The sequence below is a fragment of the Fistularia commersonii genome, chromosome 12 (genome assembly GCF_037954325.1).
Source record: "Fistularia commersonii isolate RoL2024-O1a breed Wild chromosome 12, RoL_Fcom_v1.0, whole genome shotgun sequence".
In the NCBI taxonomy this organism is placed as follows: domain Eukaryota; kingdom Metazoa; phylum Chordata; class Actinopteri; order Syngnathiformes; family Fistulariidae; genus Fistularia; species Fistularia commersonii.
In genome coordinates, this window is record NC_141295.1 from 19,086,655 (window position 1) to 19,106,654 (window position 20,000).

General features: G+C 51.2%; 1 protein-coding gene across 1 annotated transcript in view; it reads left to right on the plus strand.

Moving 5' to 3' along the window:
* Positions 1–20,000, plus strand: part of sdk1b (sidekick cell adhesion molecule 1b) — a 276,904-nt gene that overhangs the window by 187,300 nt on the left and 69,604 nt on the right. Inside the window, exons 7-16 of the mRNA XM_086156189.1 lie at positions 696–798; positions 4,436–4,611; positions 8,608–8,691; positions 11,630–11,824; positions 12,189–12,305; positions 12,386–12,553; positions 13,092–13,194; positions 13,276–13,449; positions 16,055–16,191; positions 17,036–17,183. Of these exons, the coding sequence (XP_086012315.1) occupies positions 696–798; positions 4,436–4,611; positions 8,608–8,691; positions 11,630–11,824; positions 12,189–12,305; positions 12,386–12,553; positions 13,092–13,194; positions 13,276–13,449; positions 16,055–16,191; positions 17,036–17,183 (1,405 nt within the window). The remainder of the gene's footprint in view (positions 1–695; positions 799–4,435; positions 4,612–8,607; positions 8,692–11,629; positions 11,825–12,188; positions 12,306–12,385; positions 12,554–13,091; positions 13,195–13,275; positions 13,450–16,054; positions 16,192–17,035; positions 17,184–20,000) is intronic.

Consider the following 20,000-nt stretch of genomic DNA (forward strand, 5'->3'; position numbering starts at 1 on the left):
CCTAGTGCCAGACGCCTCTTCCACGCCCCTTCCGAGCTCCAGACGCCTCTTTCGTGCCCCTTCCGAGCTCCAGACGCCTCTTTTGTGGCACCTCCTAGCGGCAGACGCCTCTTCCACGCCCCCTGCTCAGCCCTCCATTCAACCCTTTTGTAAATAAAGCCCCTCAAAACGTCCTGGGTGTCCTTGCGTTTGGGTCAGTCAGGCCCTTCATCATCATGACATCCACACTGTGGGAATCCATCCAGGGTCCCCATTTCTGTGAGGCGGAAGTGCTAACCTACCTGCCATGGTTTCTCTCTGCCTATGGGAATGCAAAATTAAAAGGTTCCCCTTGCACTGGGCGACTTCCTGGAAGCCGTTTCGGTTCTCAGAAACAGGTTCTTTAACTTTTTCTGTCCAAAAATCGAGAGTGCTGCCCTCCTGGCATTTTGCCATTTCCGGTCTTTGGTCCACACCTCCTTGTAGTCCAGAGTCCCTCTCGCTGGACGAGTGAATCGCGTCAAGTCCAGCGCGACAGTCTTCATTCGGAAGGAAGACTTTCTTCTAGCTCGGGACAAGACATGAAAATGACCCAACGCAGAGTCAGGAGGTGCAGCACTTAGTGTCGTGAAGGTCCGAAGATATGTGGGGATGATGGTTTGGTATTTTCAAGAGGCCTTAAATTTCCTTCATCTTGTCTTTTGTCTTCATTACAGATCCTGAATCGGAGATCGTGGCGCCGACAATCGTGGTGGGACCCAAAGACACGACGGTGGTGGCAGGGAAGGAGGTGACCCTGGAGTGCATCGCTAATGCCAGGTAAGTGTCCCTTGCGTATGTCCGCTCACACTCGCGTACATGGTGGCGCTTCTTAACTTCCAGCGGAAGTTGGATTAACGTTTGACTTCATTTGGAGGAAACAAAACAAAGTTTCCATATGCACATCGGCTCGCGCAGAGTACAGTGTGTATTCAGTGTGTGTTCGCCCCCCGGGGTGGGGGTGGGGAGGGCTTCTCCTCTGGTGTATTTCAACAGATGTTTCTCCAGGCTACAGCTGATTCCACCTCAAGAGCTGCCAGAAGCTCAAGTGTAATCAGCTTCTCCTCATCCCCCTTAAATATTACCCAAAATTCCCTAAAGTGAGTTTTAGAGCATCCAAATATTGACTTTCTTGCGAGCCTTGATGGAGTAGTATCTGTACTTGTTCCCTTTAAGGCTCATTTCTGCTCCGATTCTGTATGCAAACAGGTGCAGAATCCAGAGTTCAAATGATAGCAAACATGGAGGAGCTGGTGGTAACGTGCAGTCTCAGAAAGGTAGAAGGCGGCAGCTTTTAAATCCACGGCAGCATGTGGACTCCTGATTACACCGGCGCCACGTTGTACTCTTCTTCCCTGCTGCTTTCCCTGGTCGCATTTGAGCATACCGCGCAACACTGGTCCCCCATGACTTCTGGCGGTGCTGCTCTGTTTAGCGAGGCATTCACCAGCGAAGTACTTGATTTCCCAGTGGACGTATGCTCCCACCCTCACCTCTGGTCACGAGCTGTGGGTACCGACTGGAAGAACGAGATCAGGGATACAAGCATCCAAAATGTGTCCGGGCTTCCCTTACAGACAAGCTGAGCGGGTAGACCAATCAAGGAGTGGCTCAGAGTCGAGCCGCCGCTCCTCCAGCATCCAGAGAAGCCAGATGAGGTAGCTCCATCTGGTCGGGATGCCTCCTGGACCTCCCTGGCGAGGGGTTTGGACCGAGTGTCCGGGGGAGAGGGGCGTCTGGGCCTCTCTGCTTACTCTGCTGGATTGATGCACGAATGCACTTGGACAGAAACCTCCATCTGAGAAGCTGAGCATAAAAAACGAGCCCTGAATCTCCTCCAATGAGCCGCTCTTGACGGACTCTCTTGAAAGACGCTGAATGGAATGCAGGTGCGGAAAAGCCATTAACTACAACGGGATCAATTTCCATCACGCCGACAGTTCGGAGGTTCGTTACATCAGCTTTCTTTCTTTAGTTCAAACTGATTGACCTGCCTCACCGGAGTTACAAATGGTCCCCCGCTCTCCTCCTGCCAGGAACCCTCCCGCCATTTCTGTCAAAGGAGCGTCCAGAGAGCAACGGCAGCTCCTGGGAAAAGAGACACGTCTCGGTCTCGGCATCGAGCGGAAAGAATGCCGTGATCAGTGGGATCACATTCGGTGCAGGTTCAAAAGCGTCCGCTGCCCGTATCCATTAATCATTCATCAGTCGCCATTGTACTCCCGACTGCAATTTAGTAATTAGTACTTTGACGATAATAAGCGGTCCCAGCGGGGCCCGGCTGACACGCAGTAAAAATAAAAGTCGGCGTCAGGAACCACTGACGGAGAATTTATCAGAAATGGCTTTAATTACTTTTATCCCGATAAAACAGCAAATTGAAATTCAGTCCAAAGTCATAGATGGAACCAGATGTGACGTCCACGTCGGGTTCGCCCGAAGTGGCTCGAACGCTTCGCCCTCCCGCGAAACAGTCTTTGCCTTTTTAATGGGTTTTATTGAGTTCACCTTGGCGTCTCTGTTTAGTGATGAATCGGCTCAAATGACTCTGGATTTTTCCACAGATCCCTTCACTCAGTTCGCTTGGACCTTCCCAAAACCCTTTGGTGCTTCATTAATAACCCCAACGGTCGATTTGTTCTCCACTCACAAGTCGGCCCTCGCCAGGAAAACGTCACGGCAATCGGAATAACAAAGTCAGGCCTCCTCAAACCCTTGGTTCTTTGTGCTATCTTGAGATGGTTAGCAATCTCCATCCTGGATTTCATTTCAAAGTGACTCAGCTGATGGAGCGGGTTTGGCCTCCAATTGGAAAGTTGCTCCCGAAGGTATGCTCAGCACCTCGCGTGGTACCTCAGCCACCAGGAGTGGCTGAATGGGATGAAACCCCCAAACCAAAGGCAAGAAGAGCACAATGGAGTCGCGGTTAGTGCTTCCACCTCACGGCCAGAAGGTTGGACTCCCACCTTAGACCTTTCTGTGTGGAGTCTGCAGGTTCTCCATGTGTCTGCTTGGGGTTCCTCAGGGTCCTCCAGGTTCCTCCACACATGCAGGAGCTTCACCGGAGACCCTACATTGTCCAGCGTAGAGAACGAATGACGGACGCATGTGCTTTTGAGTGGTTTACTTAACAATGCAGTCACAATTTCAGAAAACAGTCCCATTAACTAAAATAACTTTTCGGAATTCTGAAATTCAAGAAACGTGTATCCATTATTTGGATGCAACTACCCTCATTTTCAGACTATAAGCTGCTACTTTTCCCCCCCGCACTTTTAAAACTGCGGCTTAAACAACAATGCGACTGATTTATGGATTTTTTTTGGGGGGGGGGGGTGGCTAACAAGCTACACACCGCCAAAACATTTAGCCCCGTCACATGGCACCGATGAAATGGCCGTGCAATTCTGACACAGAAGAAGACCTAGATAGCGATCAGCTGGAGGACAAAGCGGTGATAGAAAATGGACGGATGGATTTTTCCTTGTCTTATTATTCATCGTGTTACAGCCACTGTTCAGAAAAAAAGCCTTTCCAGTACATATTCATGGATGCTACTGGTATGTGCCCTGGAACCCTAGAACACTAGCATTAAAATAACAAGAAACACCATCACTAACATTTGGTATATTTTACCCGATACATTATTCTGGATAAAATACAGTTTTCATCAATTTATAGATGAAACAAACATATAATTAATAAGATCAGTGAGCAGCCTGAAGCTGCCCAAGGACCCATAAAACTCAATGCTAACACAATGAAAATCACATGACGTCAGTTATGGTTAAGGTTAGTTAAGGTTAATGAAGTTAAAAAAAATGTAAATATCCCGTTACAATGTGGACACCTGCGGCTTATACATGAGAGTGGCCTGTTTATGTACACAGATTTATTTGTTTATTGTTAGCCGGTGCGGCTTCTATTCAGGTGCGCTCAATAGTCTAGAAATTACAGTATTTAGAATATGATGGTTATGTTACTAAGAATAAAGTGGACAGTACATCTTACAAATAATGTTTGCACTTAACAGCAAAGGCTGAGCCCAGAGGCGGTTGGTCGTTTTTTTTTCGTTATATTTAGCAGGTGCGGCTTATATTCAGGTGCGCCTAATAGTCAGGAAATGACGGTATGTCCAATGAACCCATTGCAAAATCAAATCTCCACGATTGCATTTATGGCAAGGAATGAATTCTTTCCCAAAGCCAGCGCCGCCCACAGAGCCTCGGAGACGAGACGAGGCATCCAGAACACACACACACACACACACACACACACACACACACACACACACACACACACACTGTCAACAGCCATTTCCCGCCTCATCGGCACACAAACTGATGTCTGTAATTTGCTGTAATTGCCCCCGGTAGTTGACTCCCCCCCTCCAATCCCCCCTCCTTCTTTCTCCAAGACCGCTGGACGGCGTGGCGTTGTCATGGAAACGGGACGGACGACGGCTGTCCGACGGGCGGCGCCTCGTCATCCCGAACCCGACGCCCTCGGACGCGGGTTTGTATGTTTGCGAGGCGTCGCTAGGCAACAACACGGCCAAACCTGCGGAGGCAAGGGTGCACCTCAACGTGATGGGTAAGACACACACACACACACACACACACACACACATACACATTTTTTGCCACTAAATATGATTGTCCTGGGCGGGCCGCAGCCATCAACATTAATACCCTCAACGCCGCGGCATTAATTCCCCCTCCGACCCCGCCGGCTCCCCTCCTCGCTGCCTTTCGCCCCGAGCGCTGCTTCTTTCTGTTTATTCCTTGGTTTATTGGTTCTTCTTCCCTCCCTGGAAGCGTGACCGCCAGCACCTCCGGCGCCGCCTGTCAAACCGCCGGACGACCGGAGCCGACCTGCTCTCCGCACCCGCTAATAAACCACCCCGCCATTTTCTTTCTTTATTTATTTGTTTTTTGTTTTTTTACATGCACCCTATGCGTGCTCACCACACACACACACACACATAAACACACACGGGGAAAGGGCCTCATAGACACACACAGCTGTTTAGCCGGGAGCTAAATTAGTTTTGTTCCCCGGAGTGACCAATCAATAAGGAGCACTCAAACAGGGACGCTCTCCTGTGTGTGTGTGTGTGTGTGTGTGTGTGTGTGTGTGTGTGTGTGTGTGTGTGTGTGACCTGTCCGGGGAAGACCTTCCAGAATATCTGCCTCTACTTCCTGCACACTGGGACCGTCTCACCCCTCTTTTTTTCACCTCCATTCATTCAGTCCTTTTTATCTGCCTTCGTTCGGCCGAATTGAGCGAAGGAAGAGAGAGAGAAAGAGGAAAAGGACAAGAGGAAGAGAGAGAGAGAGAGAGAGATAAAGGAAGGGAGATGGAGGGAGAGAGAGAGTGATAGCGAAGAGATGAGGCAGCGAATGAGAGGAAGAGAGTGAGAGACTGATGGAGGGCTGGAAAGAGAGAGAGAGAGAAAGGAAGTGAGGATGAAAGTCAAGAAGAGGTGGAGAGACAGTGAGAGAGAGAAGGATGGGAAGAGAGAGAGAGAGGAAAACGACAAGAAGAAGAGAGGGAGAGATTTAAAGAGAGATGGAGGGAGAGCGAAGGGATGAGGCGGCAAAAAAGAGGGCGAGAAAGAGAGAGAGAGAGAGAAAGGAAGTGAGGAAGAGAGTCAAGAAGAGGTGGAGAGAGAAGAAGGAGGGGAGGAGAGAGAGAGAGAGAAGAAGAGGAAAACGACAAGAGGAAGAGAGATGGATGGAGAGCGAAGGGATGAGGCGGCGAATGAGAGAGAAAGAGAGAGAGAGACTTTGACTTGGAGAGAGAGAGAGATACTGATGGAGGGCTGGAAAGAGAGAGAGAAAGGAAGTGAGAAAGAGAGTCAAGAAGAGATGGAGAGAGTGAGAGAGAAGAAGGAGAGAGAGAGAGAGAGGAAAAGGACAAGAGGAAGAGAGGGAGAGATTTAAACAGAGATGGAGAGATGGATGGATGGATGGAGAGCGAAGGGATGAGGCGGCAAATAAGAGAGAGAAAGATGCATTCACATGTAAGGGAATAGTAACTGATGAAAACGTCACTTGTGATTCCCTCTTTCTCTCTCTCTTTCTTTCTCTCTCACTCCATCTCTGTTTAAATCTCTCCCTCTCTTCCTCTTGTCGTTTTCCTCTTTCTCTCTCTTCTCTCTCTCTTTCTCCTTCCCTCCCTCCTTCTCTCTCTCTTTGCGATCAACTTCTCTCCTCTTCCCTCCCAAACAGAACAGTGTGTTTGTGGTTGGTCAGTCTTCTTCCACACCTCCGTCTCTGGTCGTCCTCCATCTTTTCTTCCTCCACCTCGATTCCCCCCAGCCTCCTTCACTCCTTCACTCCTTCACGCGCCGCCCATCGAATTCACTCACGTCCGGGTTTCAAGAAGTTCCCGCAAAGCATAACTTAGAAAAAAGGCGGCGTTGTTGAGGCTGGTTTGTTCTCACACACACACACACACACACACACACACACACACACACACTCTCATGCTCATTATTTCTGTTGCCGCCTCCGTTTCCCCCTCGCCGCCGGAGACGTGCCGAGAAATAACACCCAAGAAAAGGGAAAAAAAAAAAAAAATCTTTTTTTTTTTTTTTCTTTTTAAGTTACAAAATCATTAAGAAATTAATGGACGTCGGAATCTTCCGTCACAAAGTGAAGGGGGGAAGAAAAAAAGGCGAAGAATTGAAACTTAATGTGATAATAATTACACCTTTGTGACAACCGGTATACATATTCATTATTTATCGAACGCGCCGGACATTTAATTTTCCCTCCGAGTCGCTCGTCGCCGAGGCTCTCGCCTCGGCGGCTGCGACGAACTCGCTGGAAATGAATCATCCTTTCCGGCACCTTCTCCTTGAGTGTTACATAAGACGCCGGCGTCGAGGGTGAGACAAGTGCGGCTCTCGTAATAAGTGGTGGCGCATTAGTACATCAAAAAAAAAAAAAGAACAATCATCTATACTGTGATAGTGAAACCCCTTGGAGGGCCAGCAAGACCAGACAAGAAGGCCGTCTTTGTCAAACTGACCTTTCACCTCCGTGCCAGGCCTTGCTGAGGCACGTCAGCAGGCACATACCAGATCCGTCTTGATCTTAGAAACTGGATCCAGCCGGAACCAGGAGCTGGTGACCCCCATAGAACCCTCAAAGGATCTAATGTACTCCTTCTGACAAGGTCAGTCCTTGGAACTTGTACCGTCTCCCCTTGGACCCAGTGCCATCAGAGATACACCAGAAACGCCCTACACTCTAGAGGAACTGAAGGGGGGGATTATCTGCAAGAATCCAGTTGCCAAAATGGCAGGGACCTACCGGACCCTGGAGGACTGAGAACCCTCACAGACTCTTGGTCTGGGAGCAGGTTTTGGGTAGATGATGTATCCAAACAAGGAGCATACATATATACAGGTATCTGTAGACACTGATCAAGCATACCCTGATGACCTCCTGTCAAAACGCACTTCCCCCGTCGAGGCGTGGACTCAGTGTGAAGGTGTGGGTGAAGTTCTCTCTGGATGTTGGCAGGAGACCCTTTAACTCCTGTTTGTTGTGATTGCGGGCCGTCATGGATGAGATGCTGGATTGTCATGCGGTTTTGGCAATTCTGAGGCCAAGTTGATCCCTCCAAATTGTTGTTGCGCTTCTCAAACCATCCCCGGATCGTGGGGCATTATCACCTGACAGAGCCTGCAGCTTTCAGGGAATACCATTTCCATCAAATCGATGGTCTACGTGATCTGCAACAATGCTGAGGTAGGAGGTACGTGTCAAAGAACCCAAGTTCCCCCAAGAACATTGTCCAAAGGACTCAGTCGGAATGAGCTTGTCTTCGAATCAAAGGTTCCTGGTTTGCGTCCAGAGCTCCACCTTGCCTGAGGAGGTGCTGTAGAACAAGACCATGAACCCCTGACTGCTCCTCTGCTACTCATGGTTCATCCATGGACCAGCCTTCCGTGCCCATGTACATCATTTACAGCTTTGGTCCCCTATGACCCAATCAGGGGTTCACCACTGTTGCTTCCTTGGACCGCTGTTGCCAGATACTGGCCACTGCAGACCAGAGATACCCATTGAGGACCACTTGGAGCTTGCAGACGCCTTCACCCGGCCATCTATCCATCGCAGCTTCTCCACGTTTCCCATTTTTTCCCACAACTCTTGAGGACTACAAGTTCACTTGCTTCCTGATATGTCCGACCGGCTAACGGGTGCCGAGATGAAAAGCTCAGCAGCATAATTCTCTCCAGCTGTCAGGGGTCACAATGTGATGTTTTATATATATAGAGAGAGACTTTTGAAGCTACCAGTCTAGCACTTTAAAAAAATAAACACTCAGAAAGCTCAGACCCCTGGTAGTTAAAGTACTTTTCTCTGCTGCTCAATGAATGAAAGTTTCAAAGCCATTTGGAGGAGCCATTATTATTATTGCAGCCATGTAGCCCACTGCAGGGAGCACCCGGGTTTTCCAGTTAGAGATGTTATTTCAACCGCGCATTGATTCTGAATATATTGTGCATTGAAATGCTTTACGTTTAATGTCCGATTTTTCCTTTTTTTTTTACCATTTTTCCCCCTCCAGAGCCTCCTTCTCTGTCTTCTCAGCCCGAGAGGAAGATCTTTGCAGAGCTCGACAGGAATGTAGATATCCCCTGCTTGGCTACAGGTAGCGTTCATGTGTGTGTGTGTGTGTGTGTGTGTGTGTGTGTGTGTGTAACAGAGCATATGTATGCACAGAACATATGCAGTTGCAGATTAGCTCGGGTCTCTTTGAGCCTACGGACGCTAATGGGCTTGAAAACATTCAATTCAGGGATGGGCCGGGTGTGTGTGTGTGTGTGTGTGTGTGTGTGTGTGTGTGTGTGGGCACATGAAGACCATCCTGCGCTCGAGTATTAAAGAAAAGGGGTTCAATCAAAGTTCGCACTTTGTTGTCGGGAGCTAAACTCGGCGCAGGAAATCCATCCCGCGCTTCCACCTGCATGAGCGCGCGGAAGGTTCTGGATGCCGACCTCTGATTGGGCGCCTGCAGACGGAACGTGGAGGATTTCGGGTGCTCCGTTCACGGCGGTTCGCCCGGATCCGGAGGACGCTCACCGGCCTGCTGATTACGCTGGATTTCTCATATCTCAGGTTGAGGTGCAGAGGTCAGAATGAGCATCCCTTCGGGTCAGAAGCTCCCCGGACCTCCACGCCGGAACTTTCTAGCAACGTGAGAAAGATCCGGCGGTCAGGAAGCTGCAGACGCTGATTTCTCACGGTCGGAAAACACGCAGACGGCTCGTAGGATTCAGACCTACGAGTGAATGAGTGAATGGTTGGACGTGGGACGTGAATGACAGGGTGAATGGATGGACGTCTCCGGGAGACCGAACAGTGCCTCAGTGTGAAGGACTGGGAAGGGTTGTGTGTCTGTCACTTATGAATGAGTGAATAGTTGTGTATCTGATCTGTTAATGAGTGAATGGTTGTGTGTGAAAAGTTGTGTGTCTATGACCTGTGAATGGTTGTGTGTCTGTGACTTTTGAATGAGTGAATTGCTGTGTATGAATAGTTGTGTGTCTATGACCTGTGAATGGTTGTGTGTCTGTGACTTATGAGTGAGTGAATGGTTGTGTGTCTGTGACTTGTAATGTTGTGTATCTATGACTCGTGAATGAATTTTGTGAATGATTGTGTGTGAATAGTTGTGTGTCCATGACCTGTGAATGGTTGTGCGTCTGTGACTTATAAATGAGTGAATGGTTGTGTGTCTATGATCTGTTAATGAGTGAATGGTTGTGTGTGAAAAGTTGTGTGTCTATGACCTGTGAATGGTTGTGTGTCTGTGACTTATGAGTGAGTGAATGGTTGTGTGTCTGTGACTTGTAATGTTGTGTATCTATGACTCGTGAATGAATTTTGTGAATGATTGTGTGTGAATAGTTGTGTGTCCATGACCTGTGAATGGTTGTGCGTCTGTGACTTATAAATGAGTGAATGGTTGTGTGTCTATGATCTGTTAATGAGTGAATGGTTGTGTGTGAAAAGTTGTGTGTCTATGACCTGTGAATGGTTGTGTGTCTGTGACTTTTGAATGAGTGAATTGCTGTGTATGAATAGTTGTGTGTCTATGACCTGTGAATGGTTGTGTGTCTGTGACTTATGAGTGAGTGAATGGTTGTGTGTCTGTGACTTGTAATGTTGTGTATCTATGACTCGTGAATGAATTTTGTGAATGATTGTGTGTGAATAGTTGTGTGTCCATGACCTGTGAATGGTTGTGCGTCTGTGACTTATAAATGAGTGAATGGTTGTGTGTCTGTGACTTGTAGATAGTTGTGTGTTTGTGACTTGTCAGTGGTGTGTATCTATGACTTGTGAATGAATTTTGTGAATGGTTGTGTGTCTGTGACTTGTGAACGAGTGGATTGTTGTGTGTGAAAAGTTGTGTGTTTATGACCTGTGAATGGTTGTGCGTCTGTGACTTATGAGTTAGTGAATGGTTGTGTGTCTCTGACTTGTAATGGTGTGTATCTATGACTCGTGAATGGGTTTTGTGAATGGTTGTGTGTCTGACCTGTGAATGAGTGAATGTTGTGCGTCTCCATCTTTTGTTGTTTGTGTCCCAGTGGTCCCGGTCCAGGGTGAACGTAAATAACAGCTGGGATAAAGTGCAGCCCCCTGTGACCCTGAGCACAGGTGTGGATATGAATGAATGGATGAACGAATGAACGAATGAATGAATGAATGAACGGCAGGCAGAGGTGTGTGTGTGTGTGTGTGTGTGTGTGTGTGTGTGTGCGCGACACACACTGGAAATCAAACCTCTGCTGCTTCCACGGCGTCCTCGGCATCAGCCGGGAGCAACTGAACAAGCCTTCGTCACGACCAAAGAACGCACACAGATTTGATTTCCCTTTTTATCACCTTCCAATGTGTTCGTGTGTGTGTGTGTGTGTGTGTGTGTGTGTGTGTTCAGCAGATTAACATACTGAGACCAGCCGTGAAAGTGGCACTTGTTCGCGACACCTGTTTTTAAGTGGATTACATGAAAACACTAAAATGTGTAGGAGTGGACATAGTATGCGAACCTACTACACAACACTGCCTCTCTCCCCATGGTAACAATGTGTGTGTGTGTGTGTGTGTGTGTGTGTGTGTGTAATTAAATAGCAGAGGCCTGAGGGTATGGAAGGATGGGGGAGAGAGAGAACAAGAAAAGGAAGGAGGCAAGAAAATACCTCACGCATGTCTTTAAGGGCTCGACACACACTCGGCGAGTCTGCCAGCCCAGTGTGTGTGTGTGTGTGTGTGTGTGTGTGTGTGTGTGTGTGTGTTGGGGGTGCTGATCCTGGAGATATTTAGCGTGCTGCTTTGCCCACATCTTTTATTCAGAGTGTTTTCTGGCCCCTTCTGCCACCTGTCCTCACCCGACCGCCCACAGCAGCCAATCAATATATTATCAGCAGTCATTATGCCGCCATGCATATTCATAAGGGAAGTGGATAACAGAGTGTGTGTGTGTGTGTGTGTGTGTGTGTGTGTGTGTGTATGTGTGTGTGTGTGAATGCATGCACATATGTGCAGTCCTCTCATCTGCTCGTCCGCCCTCTGGTCCGCAGGCGTGCCCCCACCCAGGATCGAATGGTACAAGGACGCCGTTCCGCTCGCTAAGCTAGCCAACTCGCGCTACAAGGTCAACCAGGCGTCGGGGCTGACGGTGCGCCGCGTGCAGCCGGCGGACGGCGGGATCTTCCAGTGCTTCGCCCGCAGCGCGGCCGGCGAGGCCCAGGCGTACGCGCAGCTCCTGGTCTCCAGTGAGTCCCCCGTCGGCGCTTTCGGCTACGCTAGCGTGTTCGCGGCAGCCATTTTAGCTCATCATCACCCGGGGGGTGGAACCGAACCATTTCAGGGGCTGTTTTGGGGTTTTTTATATTTTTTGCACTTTCACAGCATGCCTGATAACAGTCAGAATAAACAAGCAGCGCTAGAAGTAACGTGTTTTCCTGCAGCGGCCTGCACAAACCAGCCTGGTGTTCCTCCCAGCTCGCTGCAGGCTAACCATAACAACCGCCGGAGCTCACAGACCTGCGCGTTACAACGGCCGCAACTTTTTCTTGATGAACTTTGGGTTAAATCGCGTCCACTTTTATGGTGTCGCCTCTCCGTCCTCCGTTTCAGGCGTGGCGCCCACGTTCACGACGCCCCCGTCGGACCAAACGGTGACCGAAGGCGCCGCGGCCACGTTCGCCTGTCAGACCGGCGGCGCCCCCAAACCGGCCATCACCTGGAAGAAAGGTACAACCGGAGCTCCGCCCCCTCGGACGATTCTCAACGCAGGTCCGTCACGCCGCCGTTTCGCCGTCTTCTCCCCGCAGGATCCCAGGTGCTCGCCAGCGGCTCCGTCCGGGTCTCCAGGTTCAGCCTGCTGCAGTCCGGGGGGCTGCAGATCCAGCCGGTCTGGTTCCAGGACTCGGGGGAGTACACCTGCACCGCCTCCAACTCCGAGAAGACCATCAACACCACCGCCACGCTCACCGTCTGGAGTAAGACACACACACACACACACACACACACACTCAGTGAGCATTGGTTAAGCTGACTAAAACAGACATGGAACACTAATTTATCCGGAGCTGTCGGGCCGCGTCAGCCTGGACGGGGAGCGGCGGCGGCGGCGGCGTGATTGGTTATCGACGCGCCGCCGCCGCCCAAACGGAGAAACAATTATCGGCCGGCGGCAGCGGGACGACGACGGATCAACCCAGAAGCTTCCGGACGGACTTCTTCTTCTTCCGGCCTGGTCGGATGGAGGAGCGCTGAACCAGGAGGTCGAGCCCGCGGGATCTTCACCGGCGTGTCTGCAGAAGGTCCGCTCACGTGGAGATGCTCTGGTTTCCGAGGGAAGGCGGCTTTAGGGCGACACTCGGGAAGCGGCGTATTGGTCGTCTGGTGGCCGTAGCTCATCCCGGCCGCGATTGGCCGAGAGGCGGGGTTCGCCCCGGGCCGGCCAATCACGGGGGACCTTCGCCCTCTGGTCCACAAGTCGTGTAGAGTCATCCTTCTTGTTCCTCCGTTCTCCAGGTCAAACCGCCATTTCCGTGCCTCCAACCGACCGCCGCGTCATCAAGGGAACCACCGCCGTGCTGGTCTGCAACGCCACGCACGACCCCAGGGTCAACGTCAGGTACCTTCAAATGTCCGCCTCGCCGCCGCCGTGGGTTCCGTCCGTCGGCCGTACATCTTCACGCCTCCTCTTCTGCTGCAGCTTCAGGTGGGACCGCGGCGGCGTGCCGGTTCTACCGACCGGCGGGGGGCGCGTCTCCGTTCGGCAGGGATCCCTCACCATCGGCCAGACCTGGTCGGGAGACATCGGGGATTACACCTGCACCGTCACCTCCAAGGCCGGCAACGATTCGCATTCGGCGCGTCTGGAAGTCATGTGAGTTCGGAGGTGGATCTTCTCAAGCTAGAACAGAACATTTCTTCCTCTGCGGTCAGAACTCACTTGGGTGTTCTAAACACTCCGGAGATGTTAGAGCTTCCTCTTCAATGCGTGAAGGTTCCTGGTTGGATTACCAGAGGGGGGTCTTTCCGTCTGCTTGGGTTCTCCGGGTTCCTCCAACACATCCAGGAGGTTCATTGGAGACCCTGAACTGTCCAGATTTCTGAATGAGTGGTTAATGTGCCTGAAAGAAGGCGCGAGCGATAGTTTGGTCATGTACAGAGGAGGGATGCTGGAATTGGAGGTCTAAAGGAAGACCAAAGAAAAGATTGATGGACGTGGGGAGAGAGGATAAAAAGAAGAATTTGTCACAGGGGTGCAGGACATGTATGACCGAGGCAATATATTGACTGCAATGGTTTGGACAGGAACACTCCTCTGCTCCTGTCAGGCAGAAGGTCTAGAGGAAGACCAAAGAGAAGATTTATGGATGTTCTGAGAGAGGATATGAAGTTAGTTGGTTTGAGAGAGAAGGATCCAGAGAATAGGGTGAGATGGAGAAGCTGGATTGGCTGTGGAGACCCCTGAAGGGAAAAGCCCAAAGGAAAAGAATTTGTCACAGGGGTGCAGGACATGTATGACCCAGGCAATGTAATGACTGCAATGGTTTGGACAGGAACAGTCCTCTGTTCTTGTCCAAACCATGGTGAAGATCTGGGTAGAAGGTTGCTGAAGGTGGAGCCGCCAGGCAGAAGGTCAAGAGGAAGACCAAAGAGAAGATTTATGGATGTTCTGAGAGAGGATATGAAGTTAGTTGGTTTGAGAGAGGAGGATTCAGAGAATAGGGTTAGACGGAGACGATAGATTTGCTGTGGAGACCCCTAAAGGGAAAAGCCTAAAGGAAAAGAATTTGTCAACGGGGTGCAGGACATGTATGACCCAGGCAATGTGGTGACTGCAATGTGACTCCTCTGTTCCTGTCCAAACCATGGTGAAGATCTGGGTAGAAGGTTGCTGAAGGTCAAGAGGAAGGCTAGCAAAGATTGATTTGCTGTGGAGACCCCTGAAGCGAAAAGCCCAAAGGAAAAGAAGAAGAAAGAAGAAGTGAACGTCCGTAAATCTGTGTGACGTGTGAATGATCGGGTGAATGATGTTCCCGTTGAACCAGTCCAGGGTGAAACCAGCCTCTCGTCCAATCACAGCGGGGATAGCCCGGAATGTTCCAGGTCTTCTCACCCGTCTCGGTGACCGGCGCCGACTCATTACGGCCGCCAATCCGAGAAACATCAGTAGTAGCACTTTATATATTAATGGCCGCTCGTTTAATATATTTATTTAAAATAAGAAAACAGGCACTTATGATATATTCATAAAAAGGTGGCGTTGGAGGGAAGTGGAACGCGGGAGCAGATCCCTGTGAATTATGGAGGCGACGGGTTACACATGTCGAGCTGCGAGGAGCCGGTGGGCGGGTCTGTTTATGCCTTTGAATGGCATGCAGGAACGTGGACATCCTTCCACCGCCGTGTGTGTGTGTGTGTGTGTGTGTGTGAATGACATCCTCGTTAGCTCGGTATCGTCGGGTCGCCGAGGCTAACAGACGCTAGCGGGTCAGGAGACAGACTAATTACCGGCAGGTTATTGGTTCAGCTCTCTCAAGACCTTCCCATGTGTTTGTTAGCGCAGGGATGTGTGTGTGTGTGTGTGTGTGTGTGTGTGAGAAGGTAGTGGTGCTCACATTCTCGAAGCTCATCCATTAATTAATACGCTCATGTCAGCTCAGAAAAGAAAACATCATTCTCATTCCCCCTCCCTTCCTCCGTCCTCCGTTCAGATCCACTGCAATCCTACACGGGGACGCAAATCGGAAAAACCTCCAAAACCCTCCGATGTTTGTATCCGATGAAATTAGCCGCCGCGCGAAGAGCCGCTCGGACTTCCTCACATGCATCATTGATGAGCGCGTGAATGTGAAATATGTCCGCTTTGCCCGCGGGGGAACGCGGTTCCGACTAAGAATCTGTTTGCCCATTTGTGGGGACTCGTAGCCCGACGGCTGCTGGAGGAGAACCTGGAGGAGAACCTGGAGGACCTTCTGGCTGCTTATCTTGTGTTTCCTCTCAAAGAATTCATGTTTTCAAACACGGGCTCTCATGAATGCACATTTCTCTTGGTTATAAATGCTACAAACATCCACGGGCCCTCGGTAAACGTCACCCGGATTCCTCCACCTCTGTGATGTCGGCGGGAAATATTAGAACCCCGCCCTCCTCGCGCTCGCCTGATCCTGGATCCCGTCCAGGCGGCGAGACTCCGCAGTGGACATTATTCTGCCGCACGAAAAGCGAAAGCAAACAAACGGGGCCGGAGCCCGGGCTCGTTGCCACGGACGGCCATTTAAGATGCAAATGCGTGGAAGGTCTGCATGAAAGAAATGGTAATTGCTCCCCGAATGTCGGTAAATATAATGTGTTTTCTTGGGTTTTGTCTGGAAGGGATTCTCTCTCTTTCACACACACTGTAAATGTGTCGCTGCTTCACGGTTGTCTGAGAAGATCAGTGTCCACCTGGAAGTTGACGTTCTCCTCCCTCGTCCTCGCAGCGAGCTGCCGCACTCGCCGCGCTCCCTGACGGCGAGCCTCAACGACACCGACTCGCGCTCCGTCCTGCTGTCCTGGCTGCGGCCGTTCGACGGGAACTCGCCGCTCCTGCACTACCTGCTGGAGCTCTCCGAGAACAGTACGTACACGTGTGTGTGTGTGTGTGTGTGTGTGTGTGTGTGTGTGTCCGGGCAGCCAAAACAGCTGTTCACTCGCTCGTACACACACTCACGTCCTGGAGGTGGACACACGGAGGCTAGCGGTTGTGCTAGCAAACATGCTAGCAAACGCGCTAGCACAACCCTCCGCCTCCATCCCTCGCCGTCTTCGTTTTGGCAGCAGGTTGTTTTGCAGGAGAGAACAAAGATGGCGGCCGAGGGGGGTTTGGTTGGGGGGGGGGGGGTTACACACATGTCCGCCAAAGGACAAATGTCAGCGCTTAATTTAATTTGGCATTTAAAGTCCATTTCCATTTTGGCCGCTCTCGAGGAGAATCGCCCGGCTTTCATCATCTCGGCGGACGATTTTTTTTTTTTTTTTTTTTTTTTTTTTCTTTAGCCGTAGCGTCTTGCAACAAAAAAAAAAAAAAAAAGCAAAATAATGATAGGGAAGAAAGAAGCGATGCATCACGAGAGACAAGAAAGATGCGGCGAGGGAGAAAAATAGGGGGAGATAAAGGAGTCTGAACATTTAGTTGATTGCAGTAAAGCCCGAATACAGACAGTGAGGGATGGAGGAGAGATATTTTTCTTTTTTTACACTGATTGTGCACGCTCCTGTGTGTGTGTGTTCCAGACAAATTAGACGTTTTCATGTATTTCACACACGCGGTACAGTAGCTCGGCCCGACGAGGACCCGGCGCCGCCACGGTAACGGTACACAACGGCGGCCGGTCTTTATTAAACCCCGTCTATGAAAGCTTTTTCCTGCGGCTCTGGTACTTTTCATCCGTTGATCCCTCCTTTATCATCCAACCCTCCAGACTCTCCGTGGAAGGTGTACCTGTCCGAGGTCGACCCGGCCGTCACCAGGATCTCGGTGGGCGGGCTCACGCCGGCCAGGACTTATCAGTTCAGGCTCTGCGCCGTTAACCAAGTGGGCCGCGGCCAGTACAGCGCCGAGACCCAGAGGTGAGGAGGCGGCCGTCGCTCATTTGTGCTTGTGGAGACCAGCGGTGGACCGTCTGCTGGAGACTGGAACCCAGAACGGGTCGTGATTGGTGGTTCCCCCTTCACCGCGCTCCGCCGATGCTAAGCTAACAAGATCCTGAGCTGCAACCTCACATTGTCTGTTTGTTTGTGCTGGTTTTGGACGGGAATTCTGCTGTCGTGGTCGGCGTTCCGGAGCGTGTCCCACCGCCAGCCTCGTCCATCAGCGCGCACACACACACACACACGCTCCACGTCTGTGTTCATGCAACGGGTTGGTCATAGAGCTGCACATGTGTGTGAGTGTGTGTTTTGGCGAACGCCTTTTAAAAGCAGCGCTGGAGCGCCGCAGGACGTTTGATGGGCGTCTTAGCGGCTTTATCACCCCTTGAACACACACACACACACACACACACACACACACAATAGGCCAGATGTGCCTGTGTGGTAAGAAACCCACACAGATATGTGTGTGTGTGTTGACGAAGACATGAGTTGTCACTCTTCCAGAGTTGGGCAACAATAGCAACCGACTGAATGCGCATTGTTAGCACTAGCGGACGCATCGCTAGCCGCCCAGCGGTCGGCTAGCGATGCGTCCGCTAGTGCTAACAAAGAATGTGGTGGCGCATTGTTAGCGCTAGTGGTGCGTCCACTAGTGCTAACAAAGAATGTGGTGGCGCATTGTTAGCGCTAGCGGTGCATCTGCTAGTGCTGACAATGAATGTGGTGGCGCATTGTTAGCGCTAGCGGTGCGTCCGCTAGTGCTGACAATGAATGTGGTGGCGCATTGTTAGCGCTAGCGGTGCGTCCGCGGCGTCCGGACTGGCAGGGGGACGAGTCATCAGAGGAGATGGATTCGTCTCTTCGGCGGCGCCGGCCTCGTACCGAACCGCGCGGCGTTTAATCTTAGCACATAAACACTCGCCGCTTCTTTTTCCCGGCGAGCCGGAGTGGTGACAAAGTGCCGACAAAACGAGGGGACGGGACGGCGTGAAGAAGCGTCCTGTAATATTGATGACGAAGAGCCCTGATTAAAGTTTGAACCTCCAGCTGCTCCGCACTTAAAGCAGCATTAATTCCCGCTCTTTCTTCTCCGCTCCTCATCCTCGTGTCGTCCCTCTCGCTTCCACCCGGCGTGTGAAGAAAGACCATTTTTTCGCCGGAAGAGTCCAATTCTACGGCCCGGCGGGGGGGGAAGGAGGTCACACGCGTGACCCCCCCGGCGCCGACATGAATGTAACCTTCCGAACAAACGAACGCCGCTACGGAGGAAAGACGTGAAATTTGCGCGATTCGTTTCCGAACCGGCCAAACAAAAGACATCCGTTTCCAGCCTTTCTAATCGACCGTTGTGTGTGTGTGTGTGTGTGTGTGTGTGTGTGTGTGTGTGTGTGTGTGTGTGTGTGTGTGCGTCCGACGCGCCAATAAATAAAGTAACGCTGAGATTTCACGGGAGATTTTCCGCCCGGACAGTTTTGCTGAATTTGCAGCGGCGTCGCGAGGACGTATATTTGCATTCTGATATGGAATTGAAAGATCAACAGCTCAGCGGCGAGGAAGAGGAGAAGGAGGAGGAGATGAAGGTGGAGGAGGAGATGAAGGTGGAGGAGGAGGACGAAAGGGAGGAGGAGAAGCTGGAAGAGGACGTTGACGTTAGCGAATGGGATGGAAGAGAAAAATGGCGTGACATCATTGGACCTCCAGCAGCCGTGGTGTCAGCAGAGGTGGTAGATGTTCTGGAGATAAAACCACACTGATGGTTTGGACGTGGACAGAGGAGGGATGGTGGAGATCTGAGGAGAAGGATGCTGAGGTCAGAGGAGGTCTTGAGGAAGACCAGAGAGGAGGTTTATGGATGGAGAGGAAGAGGACAGGAAGTTAGTTGGAGAGGGTCAGATGGAGGCAGATGATTGGAGCAACCTGAAGAAGAAGAAGATTGGAGTATTCTGATTCATGCGTGAGCAGGAACCAGAGGAACTCCTGTGACAGACACTTGGTGGTTGGTGGAACTCATAAGCCACGTCCATTACCATCACTTTGTTCCTGGAGGAGACCGGTTCCTGGAACATCTTAGAACTTCTCTATGGTTGGAGATGTCCCAGCTCTCTGGACATGTGGTACGACGGAGCCTTCTAAGCAGTAAGAGTCCGTTTTTACGGTAAAGTCCATCCATCTCCTGCCTCTTATCAGGGGTGGGTTTTCGGGGTCGCCGCCTGAAGCAGAAGGTTCCGGGTGGAATCTGAGGAGTTCCCGGTCCAGAGATGTCGTCCTTCCACTGTATCCTGTCTCCTGGATGGTGAAGCTCCTCACCAAGTGTCCACAGGAGAGACACTTCTGGCCTCCACCCTCGGCTCCTGGTCGATCCCAAACCCAAATAAGACAAATTAGCATGCTAGCGCGCTCGGTGCCGCCCTGCACCTCCGCGTCCGGCACGCCGCCGTTGGCGTTTGCTTTGTCGCTTGTGTGCAGAAGGTCCGGCGGTCATCAAGCCCGGCCCGGCTGGACCGGTGCACGTCCGGCCCCGGTTCTGACCCGGATTCTGTTCCCGGTCCCGTTCTGCACAAACACGTCTGCTCGCGCGGCTGTGTTTGTTTTCCTTATCTAGCCTGTTTACGATGCCTTACATCGGTATTCTCAAATCCACCCTTCACTCTCTGCGCGTCGGAGCCGCCGCCGCCTCGTGAATTTAAATCCTCTTTTTGCTTCCGAGCGCCCGGCGAGCCTGGGACCGATCGGCTCGATTCCCGGCAAATGCGGGCGCCGACGCAGCGGCGTTTGAACCGCGAGGCAAGAAGA